The 15,748-nt window shown below is 31.2% G+C and overlaps 1 protein-coding gene across 1 annotated transcript in view; it reads left to right on the top strand.

The window, feature by feature from the left end:
• Nucleotides 1-15,748, top strand: part of LOC115959581 — a 39,682-nt gene that overhangs the window by 16,658 nt on the left and 7,276 nt on the right. The window contains exons 2-4 of the mRNA XM_031078021.1: nucleotides 10,846-11,017; nucleotides 11,102-11,278; nucleotides 11,600-12,723. Of these exons, the coding sequence (XP_030933881.1) occupies nucleotides 10,846-11,017; nucleotides 11,102-11,278; nucleotides 11,600-12,723 (1,473 nt within the window). The remainder of the gene's footprint in view (nucleotides 1-10,845; nucleotides 11,018-11,101; nucleotides 11,279-11,599; nucleotides 12,724-15,748) is intronic.

The raw sequence follows: 15,748 nt of genomic DNA on the forward strand, positions 1-15,748 counted from the left end.
ATGAGCTTTCATAGTTTCATATTCATACTTTTTGGACAGCACAATAATTTTCCAAAGTCTTCGTCGTCTTTCATCTTTATTCAATCACCCTTCACTCTCTGTACACATAAGACTAGACAACTAGCTAGAGTAATTTTACTCCATTTCGTGCCCAATAATTCTAGTGCCCCACGAAATGTTTCATAACTTACAACTATTTTTAAATAAATATTTATGTGTTCCGTTTTAATGGGTACATAATAAAAAATATAGTATTAATCAAGAATGTATATGAAATACTGCTTGGACAAAATCATTACTCAAATCTATTCAGTCTAGTACATAACACTAATTTTCATTTGAAACTTTGAACTGAAGAATGTCACCATGTTTCTAACAGCTGAAAAATTATATTATTATCTAGTTTAACTGTTTTAGCTTCTCTAGTGATAATATATGTTGTTGTTGATGATCTTTCCTTTAACAGAAGAAGGAAATCTTTCCTTATCATGAGTTGAGTAGTCTTCTTTAACAAGGAGATTCTTTTTTCTTTTTTTTTCTTTTTTTTTTTTTGAGAAATAAACACATACACAAGGGAAAGAAAAATAGGTTTTAATACAAAAGTACATCACAACCTCCACTAAAAACTCATGATAACTTTTAAAGGAGGGTGGGATAAGTTTAACCAATTTCAAACGTCTGGCCTACGACACCAAAATATTACAGCTTGAAAAAAGAGTAATAACTTTAAGAGGATTGATAAGAGTCTGTTTATAATAAAGACATATATGATTCAAATCCCTCCATTCCAATTACTAACTTATCAAATAATAATAATAAACAATATATGTAGTTATTAGATTAGTGCATGTAACACGCACTGTATGTATTTTAAACGTCGAGTTCCTTGGGCATAGTATTATGAAATTCATGCAAATTTAATAATTATCATTCATGCACAGATTGAGAGGTCATCTTCCATGAAGTTTCCATGGTTTCAGTTTCCACGAGTCTTCAGTTTTCCAAAAAATTAAAGTGGGAATGAGAAAACGATGTGCTTTCATACTCTTACTTTTTGGAAAACACAACAATGTTCCAAGTCTTCGTCTTCGTCGTTATTCATTCACCGTTCACTCTCTCTATGCCTACATAATTAGACTAGACAACTAGAGTAATTTTACTCCATTTCCTGACCAATAATTCTAGTGCCATGAAATGTTTCATAAATTGCAACATTTTAAAAATAATTATTTATGTGTTCCATCTTAATGGGTGCATAATAAAAATATAGTATTAAATTATTAATCAAGGATGTATATCAAATAATGCTTAGACACAACCATTACTCAAATCTATTCTATTCAGTCTAGTATGTGTACGTAACACTAATTTTCAGGAGAAAATGGGCATTTGCCTCTTTTGCAAAAAATTTCAACAAAATGTCTCATATTTGAAACTATTTAGGAAAATACTTCTGTTTTAAAACTCGATTTTCTAAAAATCAATTTTCAATTTAAAACTCGATTTTTGGACAATCGAGTTATAACAAACTAAAAATTATAAATATAAAAATAAATAAATAAAAAATTGAACTCGAGTTCCATGTGAAGTACTCGAGTTCCTTGAAAAAATTCAAGTGGAACTCGAGTACTTTACATGGAACTCGAGTTCCATAAAAAAGGAAAATTTCTAAGTCGACGTTCGCTATAACTCAATGTTCTAAAAATCGAGTTTTACATTTGAAACTCGATTTGTAGAAAATTGAGTTTCAAAACATGGGCATTTCCCTAATTAGTTTCAGATATGGGGCATTTTGCTGAAAAGTTTGTGAGAAATGAGTAAAAGCCAATTTTGGCCCGTGATTCTGTATTCCACCAGCAAGAAAATGCATATAATCTCACCGAACTTCTTTTTTTTTTTTTTATTTATGAACTCACTAACATCTTTTATTATTGTCTCTTGGCATTCTTTACATGGCTAGTATTGTTTTAAATTATAGTCGGCCTCTTACCTTTACGAAATCACTCTTTTTAGTTATTTCTTTTTCTTTTTAATCTTTTTAGCTATTTCGATTTGGAAGGTTGTTAGAATTGGGATTCTAAGCAGATCATCAAAGGGTTTAAGCAAATCAGATCGAGGATCATAAATCCAAATTTTTATTAAACAAAAATATTAGATGTGGCTTTGTATGTTAAAGGAGAAATTACATTAAACCCACCTATAGTTAAGCCTGTTTTCATTTTACCTACCCGTGATTCCAAACTTAACACTTTGCCCACTTGAGGTAACTTCCGTTAGGGCCTTGTTACTCACCTCTTCCTTTGCCGTTAGAAAAACATATTTTTAGGAAAAAACAAACATAACAAAAATAAAAAAGTTAGGGTTTTTGATTGCTTAAGAACTTCTATGAGAACAAAGTGGAGGAATTGCACACGAATCAAAGGGCTCAATGAAATCACTTTTAATCTATATCAATATCAACAATCTCATAACAACTCAAAATTGTGAACCAATTTTTACAAGAAGACCAACAATCTCAAAACAACCAGCAACGTTATTAACAAAAGAGAGTAAGATAGAGATAAGCAATCAACAACCGAAGAATAAGGTAAAGAGAAATCCATCCGTGGGTTTGGATTGTGGTAGATCAACCAAGGGTTTGGTGGTGTGGTGGCAACCCTAGGTGCTGCTTGTGCCTCTCCTAATTCTCAGTCCTTTTTTGCACAACCAAACACCACCAATCAAGGAAAGGGAAGGAACCTTCCAACTTCAAACCCACTCCGAATCCCAACCACAATAGCAAACCCACCCCCAATTCCAACTTCAAAACCCATTTTGAATCCCAACCACAATAGCAAAGTACTAGAATCATCAAATCCAAAATATCAAGTATATAAATCACTCATAACCCACAAATTACCCAATCAACAATGTATCATTTGGGACTCAATCTTAGAAGAAACAAGTGGATTTATGGGCTGTGGCTTTGGTTGTTGAGGAGAATAAGTCAGCTTCGGTGAAGGGCAAGCTTGGCAACACAAATCGACAACCACAGAAACCAGTGGAGATCGAAGTCGGAGATCTGATTTGGGAGATTGGAGTTGGAGATCAACAGAGGTTGAATTTGGGAGATCAACGGAGATCAGAGTTGGGAGATCATAGATTTGAGATTAGTTGTTAATCTAATTCTGTCTCTCTAGAATTTGGAGAGAATCTTATCAGTCCCTCTCTCAGCTAACGTGATTATTTGATGGTTTGAAAATGAAATTGATTGTTATTTGGTAGTTTTTAAAACTGGTTGGGTTTTTGGATTATCTTTTTTATTTTTTGAATAATGGATTATCTTTTTTAGAACTTTAGAACTATAGTATATTTAATTGGTGTGCTATTCCTTCACTTTGTTCTCATAGAAGTTCTAAAGCAATCAAAAACCCTAACTTTTTTTTTTTTTGTTATGTTTGTTTTTCCCTAAAAATATGTTTTTTTAACGGCAAAGGGAGAGGTGGCTAATAGATCCCTAATGGAAGTTACCTCAGGTGCGTAAAGTGTTAAGTTTTGAACTACGGGTAGGCAAAGTGAAAACAGACCTAACCACAAGTGAGTTTATTGAAATTTCCCCATATGTTAAATATTCATTCATGGTTGTCAAAATCCCAATCTGAATCCTACGATCCTACGATTTTACGATCTCACCTGCCTAAGACGATCCGGGTCTTTCAAGGATTTTTTAGATTGTTCAAGATCGACAAGATTGTATGATTCTGACGATCCCAAACAAATCTTAGTTTTTTGTATTCTTCTTTAACTTAACAAAAGGCTCAGTTGGACTCAAATGAAAAAATAAATAAATAAATAAATAAATCCCAATAGACCAAGTTTTGCTATTCTAATGTAGAGAGATAGAATGTCAGTTGAACTCAAATGAAAAATAACATCTCAATAAAGTGTCACGTTTTGAGGTTTTTGACCCTTTTAAATGATGCTTACAAATAGATGTAGTGATATATAGTAATTACATCAAATGGATGCAAATTATGAATGAATGTATAATTTATGTGATTATATAACATACCAATGTTTTTTTTTTTTCTCAAATGATGTAGGATCGTCTTATGATCCACGATCTGATCCACAATCCCACCTACCTTCCACAATCCTACGTAAGATCCCAATTTTGACAACCTTAATTCATTAGAATATAATGAGATTGTCCATAAAAAAATAATAAATAAAAATCATAATCATAATAATAAATAAATAAATAAAATTTTACTTCAATATAGTGTAGTTTTTATATCCTACATCACTAATTCTATGCAAACCAAAGAGATATATACTTAATTTATTCTTCTACATAATTTATTTTTAGTATAATTTATCTACATAATTTTTTTCCAGGGAAAGAGATATATACATGAGTGTTGTGCATGCTAAGGAGGGTAGGCAGTGCTTTGCTTAGGAGAGAAGTAGTGCAACAGATCACAGACCAAGCAATACATTAACATATACACATGCATGCAAGTCCAACCTCTGTGTGTTTGTGTCAAGTGCAATCAGGTCTAGCTTAATGACTGCACGTGTGCCAATCCATGTCAAAGTAGTTCCAAGCATTAGAGAATTATGCCATATGACTAAGAATTAATTACAGTAGGTGTGGAAACTGAGTAATAGTTAGTTAGTAACAGTTAGCGAATCTTGTGCTTATCTTGGCCATTGCCTTGTAAAAAGCTTGATATATAAGCTCGATGATACATGCTTGAATTATACATGCAATTTTCATTCATGAAATATTAAGCTTAGTAACAAAGTTAACGTGGTTCAGTTTAACTACCTATATCCACAACTAAATTTTAACTATAATCAATTGTATTTACAATGAACCCTAGGTACATACAGGAGCTAGGTTAGCCCTAAACTCTTGGTGACAATGCAATGACAATATGATGACAAGATGTAAAGAGAACATAATGACAATATGCTAATCACACCCCTAAACTCTTGGTGGAAAGTGTGAGACCAACTTGAATTTGGAATTTAAGCTCGTGAAAGATGCTTTAAAGATTACCACAAAAACCTATTCGAATGTAAAATGGGTTAGGCACAATGATTGTGATGGCAGTGGATAACAACAACGAATGAATGTTAGAAGATGGCTACAAAACAGCTTCACCAATGACCAAAGCGTGGCTACTGTTCCGCCTAAAATAAGTTGGACTTTTGAATAAGAGAGAAAATTGATGTCTAAACAAATCGAGTTAAGGCCGACCAAAATGGACCATATTCTTAATTTCTTATCTCCATTTGTTTCATGTACAAGACTTACAGTCAATGTTTGGCGTATAAAAGTTGAATATCTTATCTAAAGTCCATCATCTGAAAGCTTGAGAAAAAATTCATTTAAACCAACACAATATATAAATTATAAAGGAATCAAAGAAAAATTGTCAAAAATAATGAAAATTTAATCTATGCTTAAATTCTTACAAGGTTGAACACAATAGCAATATCCTTTTTCTAAAAAAAAAAAATAAAGATAAAAAAAATAATAATAATAAAAAAAATCTATGCTTATTTTGTATATATGATAAAGTCCTATCACAAAGTTTTTTTGGACCCATGTTGATCGGTGATTAGGAGTTATAAAGGAATAATCATCAATATATATATATATATATAAAGATTAATTTTTCTCGCAAAGTATTCAATGGTAAAGCTTCTGGGCCATAGTCTCGATTACAACTCTCAATCATGTTGGGCTTGGATGACACCTATCAACAACATATCATTATGAGATGCATAAAAAATTTGGAGTGTGCACAACGTTTAGTGTGGATGGGAAGAAATTTCATCCTATTCCAATTGGTTTGGTTAGTAAGGGACCTATTCCAATTTAATGATCATGGAATTTTGTATATAAGTAATACTCAAGGAAACTTCTGCCTAAAATAAGTCAGACTTTTGAAAAAAAAAAAAATTGATTTCTAGACAAATCAAGCTAAGGCCGACCAAAATAGACCATATTCTTAATTTCTTATCTCTATTTGTTCCATATAAAGACTTACAGTCAATGCTTGGCGTATAAAAGTTGAACATCTTATCTGAAGTCCATCCTTTGAAAGCTTGAGAAAAAATTCATTTAAACCAATACAATATATAAATTATAAAGGAATCAAAGAAAAATTGTCAAAAATAATGAAAATTTAATCTATGCTTAAATTCTTATAAGGATGAACACAATAGCAATATCCCTTTTCTAAAACAAAAAATATAAAAAAAATATATTTTTTTTTTTTAAAAAAAAAACCTATGCTTATTTTGTACATATGATAAAGTCCTATCACAAAGTTTTTTGAGACTCATGTTGATTAATGATTAAGAGTTATAAAGGAATAATCATCAATATATATATATATATATAAAGATTAAATTCTATAAGGATGTGGTATAAAACCCAAGTTTTACACCCTCCAATTCTAACAAGCCACATCATCTTATCACGTATTAAAGAATAAGAACAACCACACTCAATAAATTATAATACTCATCTGAAAATTCAACCAAATTAAGAGTTTATTAAGATATTATTAATTGTGGTATAATGTACTGAGCTTTAAGTAAAAAGTTGATGTGACATCTCTTATTAGATGGTGTAAAACATAAATTTTACATCCTATTCTTACCAAATTCACTCTTTTTATTAGTATCCTCAAAACACTTTTTTTTATTAGCTGAATTTGGAAACTAATATCTTGTTTGGTTGTAAGGGAGATGAAAAGGAAAGAAGGGAGGAAAAAGTAAGAAAAGGAAAAGAGAAGAAGAGAGAGTTGTACATGGAAGAATTGCATTAAACAATTTCTTCAAAAGAAATGTCTTCTTTGAAAAAATAATGGGACTGTATCAAGGATTGTGCTAAGAAAATTTTTAGAACACAAACTTTTCTCAAAATTATGGGTTGTGAGAAAAGTATGAAACTTCATCAAAAAATAAAAAATAAAAATAAAAGTATGAAATATTGGCAAATCAGTCAAATTGTGTATTCTCACTTTTTAATAGAAAAATGAAAAGTGAAAACACTTGGGACCGTCATAGCACATATTAATATAGAAAAACTTAATGAAAGAGGTAAAAAAAGGCTAAATGCAAAGTTAGAGCGCCACTTAACAATACCTCATACACTCCCGTCTGAGATCTCTGCTTTTATATATATACTAGTGAAAGTCCTATGCATTGCACGGTTTTAGTCATGAATTTTGTATAATATATCTAGTTACAAATTAGAATGATCAATAAAAACTTTTCAAAATTTTTTTTAATAATTCCTTATTTATTTATGAAGAGGGGGATTATCCTAAAAGAATTAATTTCAAAGTTATGACTAAAAAATCAATTGTACTTGTACACCTAAAAGAAATTTAATTTTTATGTCTTATTTTGATATTTATATTATCTATTTTAGCGTTGACTTTATTCAAATGATTATAACTTACTAATAAATAAATATAACACTCTAACTGAAATTAATGTCCGTAATTGTATTGTGCTTTAGCCTTTAAAAACACATATATTAATTTTACACATGAAAAAAATAATGAATTAATAATTAAAACATTTGAAAACAAAATTAAGTTAAAATCCCAATTTATTAATGAAAAACAATCCAAAATTCTAAACTTTTTATAAAAAAAGAAAAAAAAATGGAGTTAAGTAAATATAAACTTACATAGGAATTTGGACGGATGGATATAATAACATTTTTAAATCCTCCTTTTTCCCTTGTATCCAATTTCATGTTGACAGCAAATTTTGCTTTTAAAGAAGATAGATCACATGGATCAAAGCACCAAACAAAAACTACAAATTAAATGCACGATCAATATTGATGTCAACAACAAATAATCATGTGATGAGAAAATAAATGGTACAATATATTGCTTGTTATATTGACATCTAAAAAAAAAAATAAAAGGTGCGATGACTATGAGATTAAGAAAGACAAAAGTTTATATTTTCAGCATAATCCTTAACAGAAACATAGAATTTCAGCATAGCAATAAAACTTGTTAATAAAAATCATATAGTATATAATAAAAAGGCAATAAATACACAAAATTTATTCAATTTTTGATAATTAAAAAAAAAAAAAATACCTGCAAGGTTGTAGGTAGGGTAGAGAGAAATAGGGAAGAATATAGCAAATAATTGTAAGGTAGGTAGAAGAAAGAATAATACACCAAAAAACTGTGTGTATATATAGAGAAAATTTTAAGTTGTTAAGAAGATGATATGAGCAAAAAGAAGAAGTTTAGGTGAAAATCAAATACTTTCTTTTTTTAACTTTATTATTAGGATAAAGTTGACATAAGATGCAAATTCATCTAAAAAAAACTTAGTAAAAAAAAAAAAAAAACATAAATGTAGTTCAATTCTATCTTTAAAAAAAATTATATCTTATTTGCTTTTATGTATTTTTTATCTCTTTTTTTAATTTAAATTCTATCCTATTAATTTTAGGCTTTGTTGATAACATTTTAGATATACACAATTATAGTTGCAGCTGTAAATCAAATACTTTTTTTTATTACTTGATTATTAGGTAAAAAATGACATAAGATGCATGTTTAAAATAAATAAATAAATAAAATAAAAAAACAAACAAACATAGTAAAAAAATTAAACAAAAATGTAGGTTGATACACAATAGTATTCAATTCTTTCTTTTTTTTTTTCTTTTTTCTTTTTAATTCTATCTCATTTGCTTTTACTTTTTTTTTTTTTAATTTATTGAAATTCTATCATTTTTTTTATAGGTAATTCTATCCCTTTTTTTATTGAAATTCTATCTTTCTTTCTTTTTTTTTGCTTTTACATTTTTTTTATAGGTAATTCTATCCATTGATTTTAGGCTTTGTTGATAATATTTTAGATAGACACAATTGTAGGTTGTTGACTTGTAGTTGTATGTTACCAACTAAGTTTAATCTTTTTTTGAAATTTTAGAAAACACTTATTGTAAATTGCATATTTTAATAAAACACTTATTGTTATTTTAACCAAAAAATTAATAAACAAATAAAATTTTGTTTTAATAAAAATTACTGCAATTTGGTGCAGCCACTTGGCACAACCGTGACTTCTAACCCAAATTTTATTATATAGTATATGATATTGATTAGTAATTTATCATGATATTAAATCATAACAGGTGGTTCTATGTTCCAAACTCAATAATTTATTAAGTATAAATTAGAAAAAAAAATACAAAATTACATTGATTTGGAGAGTTAACGACAGTCTAAATGTGGACATACGGAAAACATGGCATGTATGCTAGAAGTTTAATAACGAAAATGATGAAATTAAAACTGAGGAATCAAAAAAATAACAACCCCTTCTTCTAAAAAAAACAATAACACCCTTAAACCATTTGTTTTTTAAGGAGAGACAACAACCATAAACTTGGTGTAATTCATAGTCTAGTTTTATTGGTTTTATTAAAATTGACTAGTAAAAAATAAGTTTACCTAATTATAATAAACTATAAATGCCTAATAACAAAGATATCACAACTAAAATACTGACTACGATTAGCCCTTTCAACAAATCCTTAAAACTATTTTTTAACTACATGAAAGGTGCATATAGTTGACCTTGATGCTCTTTATATTCTTTGATGATTGGCCTACTTGTAATTTTATGGACGACTCGTTCTTCTAGCTAATTAAACATGGCCTATAAAATCTACCATAGCCTACCTAACCAGAACAACCAAATCAACGATGCCGAATTGATAATCACAATATCAAACCCCATTTGTTTAGCTAACAAAACAAAAATTTCACAACAATAAATCAATCAAAAGTAAGGCTACTGAAATTGAAAATTAGACTTCAGCCAAAAAAAAAGACTTGGACGTAGACTTAGACTTAAGACTTACTCAAAATATATCAACACTGCCCGCCAGTAGAGACACACAGTCAAGGAGCACAACACCTTGAGGAGAAGATCGGCGCCACCCTAATAGATACACAAACCCAAAATTGAAAATCAAACCGCTCATCAAAGATCTAGTCTAGTTGGCGCTGCCAAGAAAAAATCAAACTGAGTTTCTAATCGGAGAAAGGCTGTGAAGGAGAAGGTCGATTGGGAGGGAAGCTCCAGAGAGATGGCCTCAGTGCACTTGGCAATCTTGCAATTGACTTTGCTGTGGGTAGTAGAAGCATCAATTGTCAACAGACTCAACACCAACACCTTTCCTTTAGCCAAGGACGGCTGTGAAGACCGTTGTGGCAATGTCAGTATTCCATACCCATTTGGCACAAGGGAAGGATGCTACGTTAATGATAGCTTTCTCATCACTTGTAATCACACATACAACCCTCCCTTGGCGTTTTTGAAAACAAGTCATATAAATGTTACAGATATATGGCTTTCGGGTGAAATGCGCATATATGCCTTTGTAGCCAATGATTGCTACAACAGAACTGGTGGGCGTGCACGCTACAATCAACCTTGGCTCCGATCGGGAATATTCCCAATCTCCAACACTCGAAACAAGTTCATGGCTATTGGGTGTGACACATATGCTGTGATAAAGGGTTCTAGAGGGACAAGCTACACAACTGGGTGCATGTCTTTATGTGATAGCACGAGAGATGTGGTTGAGGGATCTTGCTCTGGTATTGGTTGTTGCGAAACTGCTATTCCAAGAGGAGTAATGGATTTCAATCTCAGTGTATCGAGCTATTACCAACACAAGAGAGTGTGGGAATTCAATCCTTGCAGCTATGCTTTTGTGGCAGAGGAAGGTACTTACAACTTCTCAACACAAGATCTTCAAAATTTTAAAGAGGTAATAAGATGCCGATGGTGCTAAATTGGGCAATAGGGGATCAAAATTGCAGTGAAGCTAAAAAGGGTCTTGAAAGTTATGCATGCAAGGCTAACAGTGAGTGTCATGACTCGAACAATGGTCCAGGCTACCAGTGCAGTTGTTCCAAGGGATACCAAGGCAATCCTTACCTTAAGGATGGCTGCCAAGGTTGCCATTTTACTTGGAATTATTGTTGGCTTTTGCTACTTATGGATTTTTTTTTTTCTTAATTTCTTTTTTTTTTTTTTCCAGATATTGATGAGTGCTTAAATTCCACCATATGCGTCCAAAACTGCACCAATTTGCCTGGTACTTATAATTGTTCCTGTCAGCTACCAGGATATGATGGCGATGGTAAATGGGATGGAACAGGTTGCAAACTCATACCAAGCCCTGAGAGGTTTCCATTGATTAATAGGATTTCACTAGGTGAGCAATATTGATCGCTTTCTAGTTAATCATATGAATGATACATAAAGTTTGCATATTTATTATATAATAATAATGTCTAGGATAAAGGTCGAGCCTTGGTGTGATGACAAGTGTCTTCCACCAAAAGTGACAAGTCATGAGAGAGTTCAGAAATTAACCTCTCCAAATATAATTGGGTGTTAAAATCCAGAAATCAACCTCTCCAAAAATAATTGGGGTAAGGCTACCATGACCTCTCCCAGAACCCTAAGGTAAAATGAGCATGTAGGAACTTTAGTTTTTTGGTATGAAAGCTTCAATTTGCTGCAAAATGTGTAGGTGTTAGTATCAGCCTCTTGGTTCTAGTTTTGGGCATTTCTTGGTTATACTGGGGACTCAAGCGTAGAAAGCTCATCAAGCTCAAAGAGAAGTTTTTTAAACAAAATGGTGGCTTTCTACTACAACAACAACTTTCTAAGCACAATGGATCTGTTGAAACAACTCAAATGTTTACAGCAGAAGAACTTAAGAAGGCAACAAACAATTACCATGAAAATAGAATCCTAGGCCAAGGTGGCCAAGGAACGGTTTACAAAGGAATATTACCCGATAACAAAATAGTTGCCATTAAGAAGTCCAAAATAATAGATCAAAGCCAAGTTGAACAATTTATTAATGAAGTGTCTATTCTCTCCCAAATCAACCATAGAAATGTGGTAAAGTTATTGGGATGTTGTTTGGAGACTGAAGTTCCTTTGTTGGTGTATGAATTTGTTACCAATGGTACCCTTTTCAATCACATTCACAAAACAGACCATTCTTCAACGTTGCAATGGCAATTACGTTTACAGATAGCAGTTGAAACTGCAGGAGCACTTTCTTATTTGCATTCTGCTGCATCCACTCCCATCATTCATAGAGATATCAAGAGCACTAATGTACTCTTAGATGATAATTACAAAGCTAAGGTATCTGATTTTGGAGCTTCGAGGCTAGTTCCTCTTGATCATACTCAGTTAACCACACTAGTGCAAGGGACACTTGGATACTTGGATCCAGAATACTTTCATTCAAGCCAATTGACTGAAAAAAGCGACGTTTATAGCTTTGGAGTTCTCCTTGCAGAGTTGCTAACTGGAATGAAGGCACTTTCTTTTGAGAGACCTGAAGAAGAAAGAAACTTAGCCATGCATTTTGTCTCATCAATGAATGAAAGCCGATTGTTTGAAATTCTAGATCAACAAATGCTGAATGAGGGAAACGTTGAGCAACTTAATGAAGTTGCGATGTTAGCTAAGAGATGCTTAAAAGTGAAGGGAGAGGAGAGGCCTACTATGAAAGAAGTTGCAATGGAGTTAGAGGGCTTGAAAGCAATGACAAAGCATCCATGGGTTAAAGGCAATACGAGTTCAGAAGAGACTGAGTACTTGCTCCAAAAACCATATGATGATTGTATTGATGGTGTCACTGGCAACTCTGCATGTTATGACAGCATAAGGAAACAAGTCAGCATATCAATACTTGATGATGGCAGATAATTATCTAGCGTGTCAAAGGATGATATGATGCTAGACTTTATCATTATGCTTTTTATTCGTAGTTTTTTTTTTTATCATTTTGAAAATGTATTATTAGTTTGGGACTAGGTAAACAGACAAGATGGGATAGATTTGTAGATTAGTTTTTAAATAAATTTTATCTACTTGTAATAGATAAATATTAGATATATGTTGAATTTAAATGTTATGTTTATCTTGTAAAACTATCTACTTATATGGTTTCATGTTGAATAATTAAGCAAATTGAAAATATGATTATTACGTGAAGTTTCACTTTGGAGGCCTAGACTCACTCGCAAAAATCCATTTTACCAAAGTTAAGGATATTGGTTCCTTTAAAGCAACAAATAAAAAATTGGGCCCATAATAACGTACCTTTTCTTTTCTTGCACTAAGGTGAAGGATGCATTTGCACTTGACACAAGTCTTCTAATCGCTGCTTAGTTATTATATCTGTGAATGAAAATTTACAAATTCAGCTTGGTTATATGTAGGCTGTTTAGATGACTTGGCTGTGGTTTGGGTGAAGCTTGTCTTGGCGCGTTAGTTTGGTTGCTTAGTGGTAAACTGTAAATGCAAAGTTATGTGCATTTGTATTGCTCATCAATGGGAATATAAGATTAAAATCGAATGTTGTTTTGTTGCTCCAGCCTCCAGTACCGGAACCCTTTTAATACAATAAACAACAGCATTAAGAACTCAGAACACATTTTAATTTGATAGGCTACCACTTATACTGCAAGTCTTAAGTAAATGAAAATTTAATGAGTTAAATATTATTCTAATATTCTTCCTAACAGTTGCAACTTTCACTCATTGAGGGTAAGGTTGTGAGTTCAAGACTTATTGGTTGGATGTATGTAACTTACCAATAAAAATAAAAATAAGAAGGAACTCCAACATGTAATTATAAGATTTTAAAAAATACCTACAACTTTAAAACAAGACATTAAAGAACTTTATGAGTTATAAATTTCTACGTACTTATATTCAAATTCACCTATTATGTTCTAAAAAATGTAGTACCTAACAATCAAAACCTCAATTTTGTCGGGTCTATAATATAAGAGATTATTGACTTATCTCCATTTTTTTTTTTAAGTACACAAAATTTGAATCTTATACTCATGGTCTAGCTTACTAAAAATTTAATAAAAATCCAGATACCAAATATTTATTAAATTTTTTTTTTTCATGTGACACGCATAATTTTTTTTTTTTTTTTTTTTTTTTTTTTTGATAACAGCATGTGACACGCATAACTGCTTTGGTGGAATCTATAAACATTATGACTAAAGTCTAATAATACATCCACTAATTAATTTAATATAAGCAGTTCATAATTACTTTACTTTTTCTACCAATAAAATAATAAATAATTACTTTAATTTTTTTTTTAATCCTCCAAATGACTTGTAGTTCTATAGTTTCTTTTATATTGAAGCATCGATAACCAAAAAATAAAATAATAATATACTTAAGATCATTGATAAGAAGATAATATATATAACTTTTTTTCAAAAAAAAAAAAAAAGTTAATGTATATGACAAAACTTAGGTACAATAAATTATATACAGATTCTTAAGTTTACTTTAAATTTCAGCCAACTGGCTAAATACGCTAAAACTCTTCTCTCTCTTCTATTTTTTTTTTTTTTTTCTGTTTCTCCTGACACGCAAAACATTGGTGAGAAATTAACCAGAAACAAACGAGTTTCCTAACTTGAGTAAGAGAAAGGTAACAATGGTTGAATCTAATTGGCCAATTTTTGGATTTCGTTGGGATAATGTTTGAATCAAGTGAAGAAATGCTGAATTTTAAAACTCGACAGCTAGCTCGACAGATAGCATCTATCAAGGTTTAAAAGGCAGCTTTTGCCCGATGCTCGGCAGCTGCTCGATAGATAACCTATCTATCGAGATTTAAGAAAATCAAATTTTCAGATCTGATTTCACTTCAATCCGTGTGTACATATTTAGGCTTTCTTTTCTCACAACCCTAAACAAATATAAAGATTATTTTAACAGCCGTCACAGTTGATGCAAGTGAGTGCAACTTGATGCAAAGATTTTTTACAAGCATATTGTGACCGGAGACAATTTGCCCTAGTTCGTCTTTCTCTTCAAGAAGCTGCTATGTTTGTACATCGTAGGGTTTTGTAACCAAGGAGCTTAATCGTGTGGATGAACTAAAAAATTTTGTAGCCAATATCCTTCTCAAGTTGGTGATTAGTCATGTACTTGGATCCGTGCATCGATTGGTTATTCATGTACTAAAAGTCGTGCATTAAAAGGAGAGATTGTCACTATAGAACAAGTCCAATTGGGTATTGAGGTAAAGGTTCAACTATAGGTTGGTATAAGGTACTGGGATTCCTTTACTTGTAACCGCTTGTTGTGATAATAGTGGATTCTTGGGAGTGATAACCTTAAAATCACCCTGTGGGGTTTTTGCCTTGGAGATTTTCCTCATTCGTAAACAAATCACTGTGTCAACTTTATTTTCCGCTGCATATTAACTTAGTTTGTGATTTGTTTGTGCTACCACGTATATTACATGTTAATTGAATTAATTAATTAACTGGTTAATTCATCACAATGGGTCAATATATTCTTGGCCTATCACTTGAAATCATCTTTGAATTTAAACTTAATAAATTCAATCTCTTTTGATTTCACTCTTATATTAGACATGAAGTCTAATAAATTATATACCCACAAATTTACACAAAACATACATATACACTTTATATAGCTCTTTGACTAATTAGTCCTCTTTGGTCTATCATTTTACAAAAAGTTAAACACCCCCACATTTTAAAATGATAAGTATTTGGTTACTTTCTCATTTTATAACACATATGAAATACCTTTGAGATGGAACACTATTATGCACATAGCATATACTAAGTAAAACTTCTTCCCATTG

Source organism: Quercus lobata, chromosome 9 (genome assembly GCF_001633185.2).
Source record: "Quercus lobata isolate SW786 chromosome 9, ValleyOak3.0 Primary Assembly, whole genome shotgun sequence".
Classification (NCBI taxonomy): Eukaryota; Viridiplantae; Streptophyta; class Magnoliopsida; order Fagales; family Fagaceae; genus Quercus; species Quercus lobata.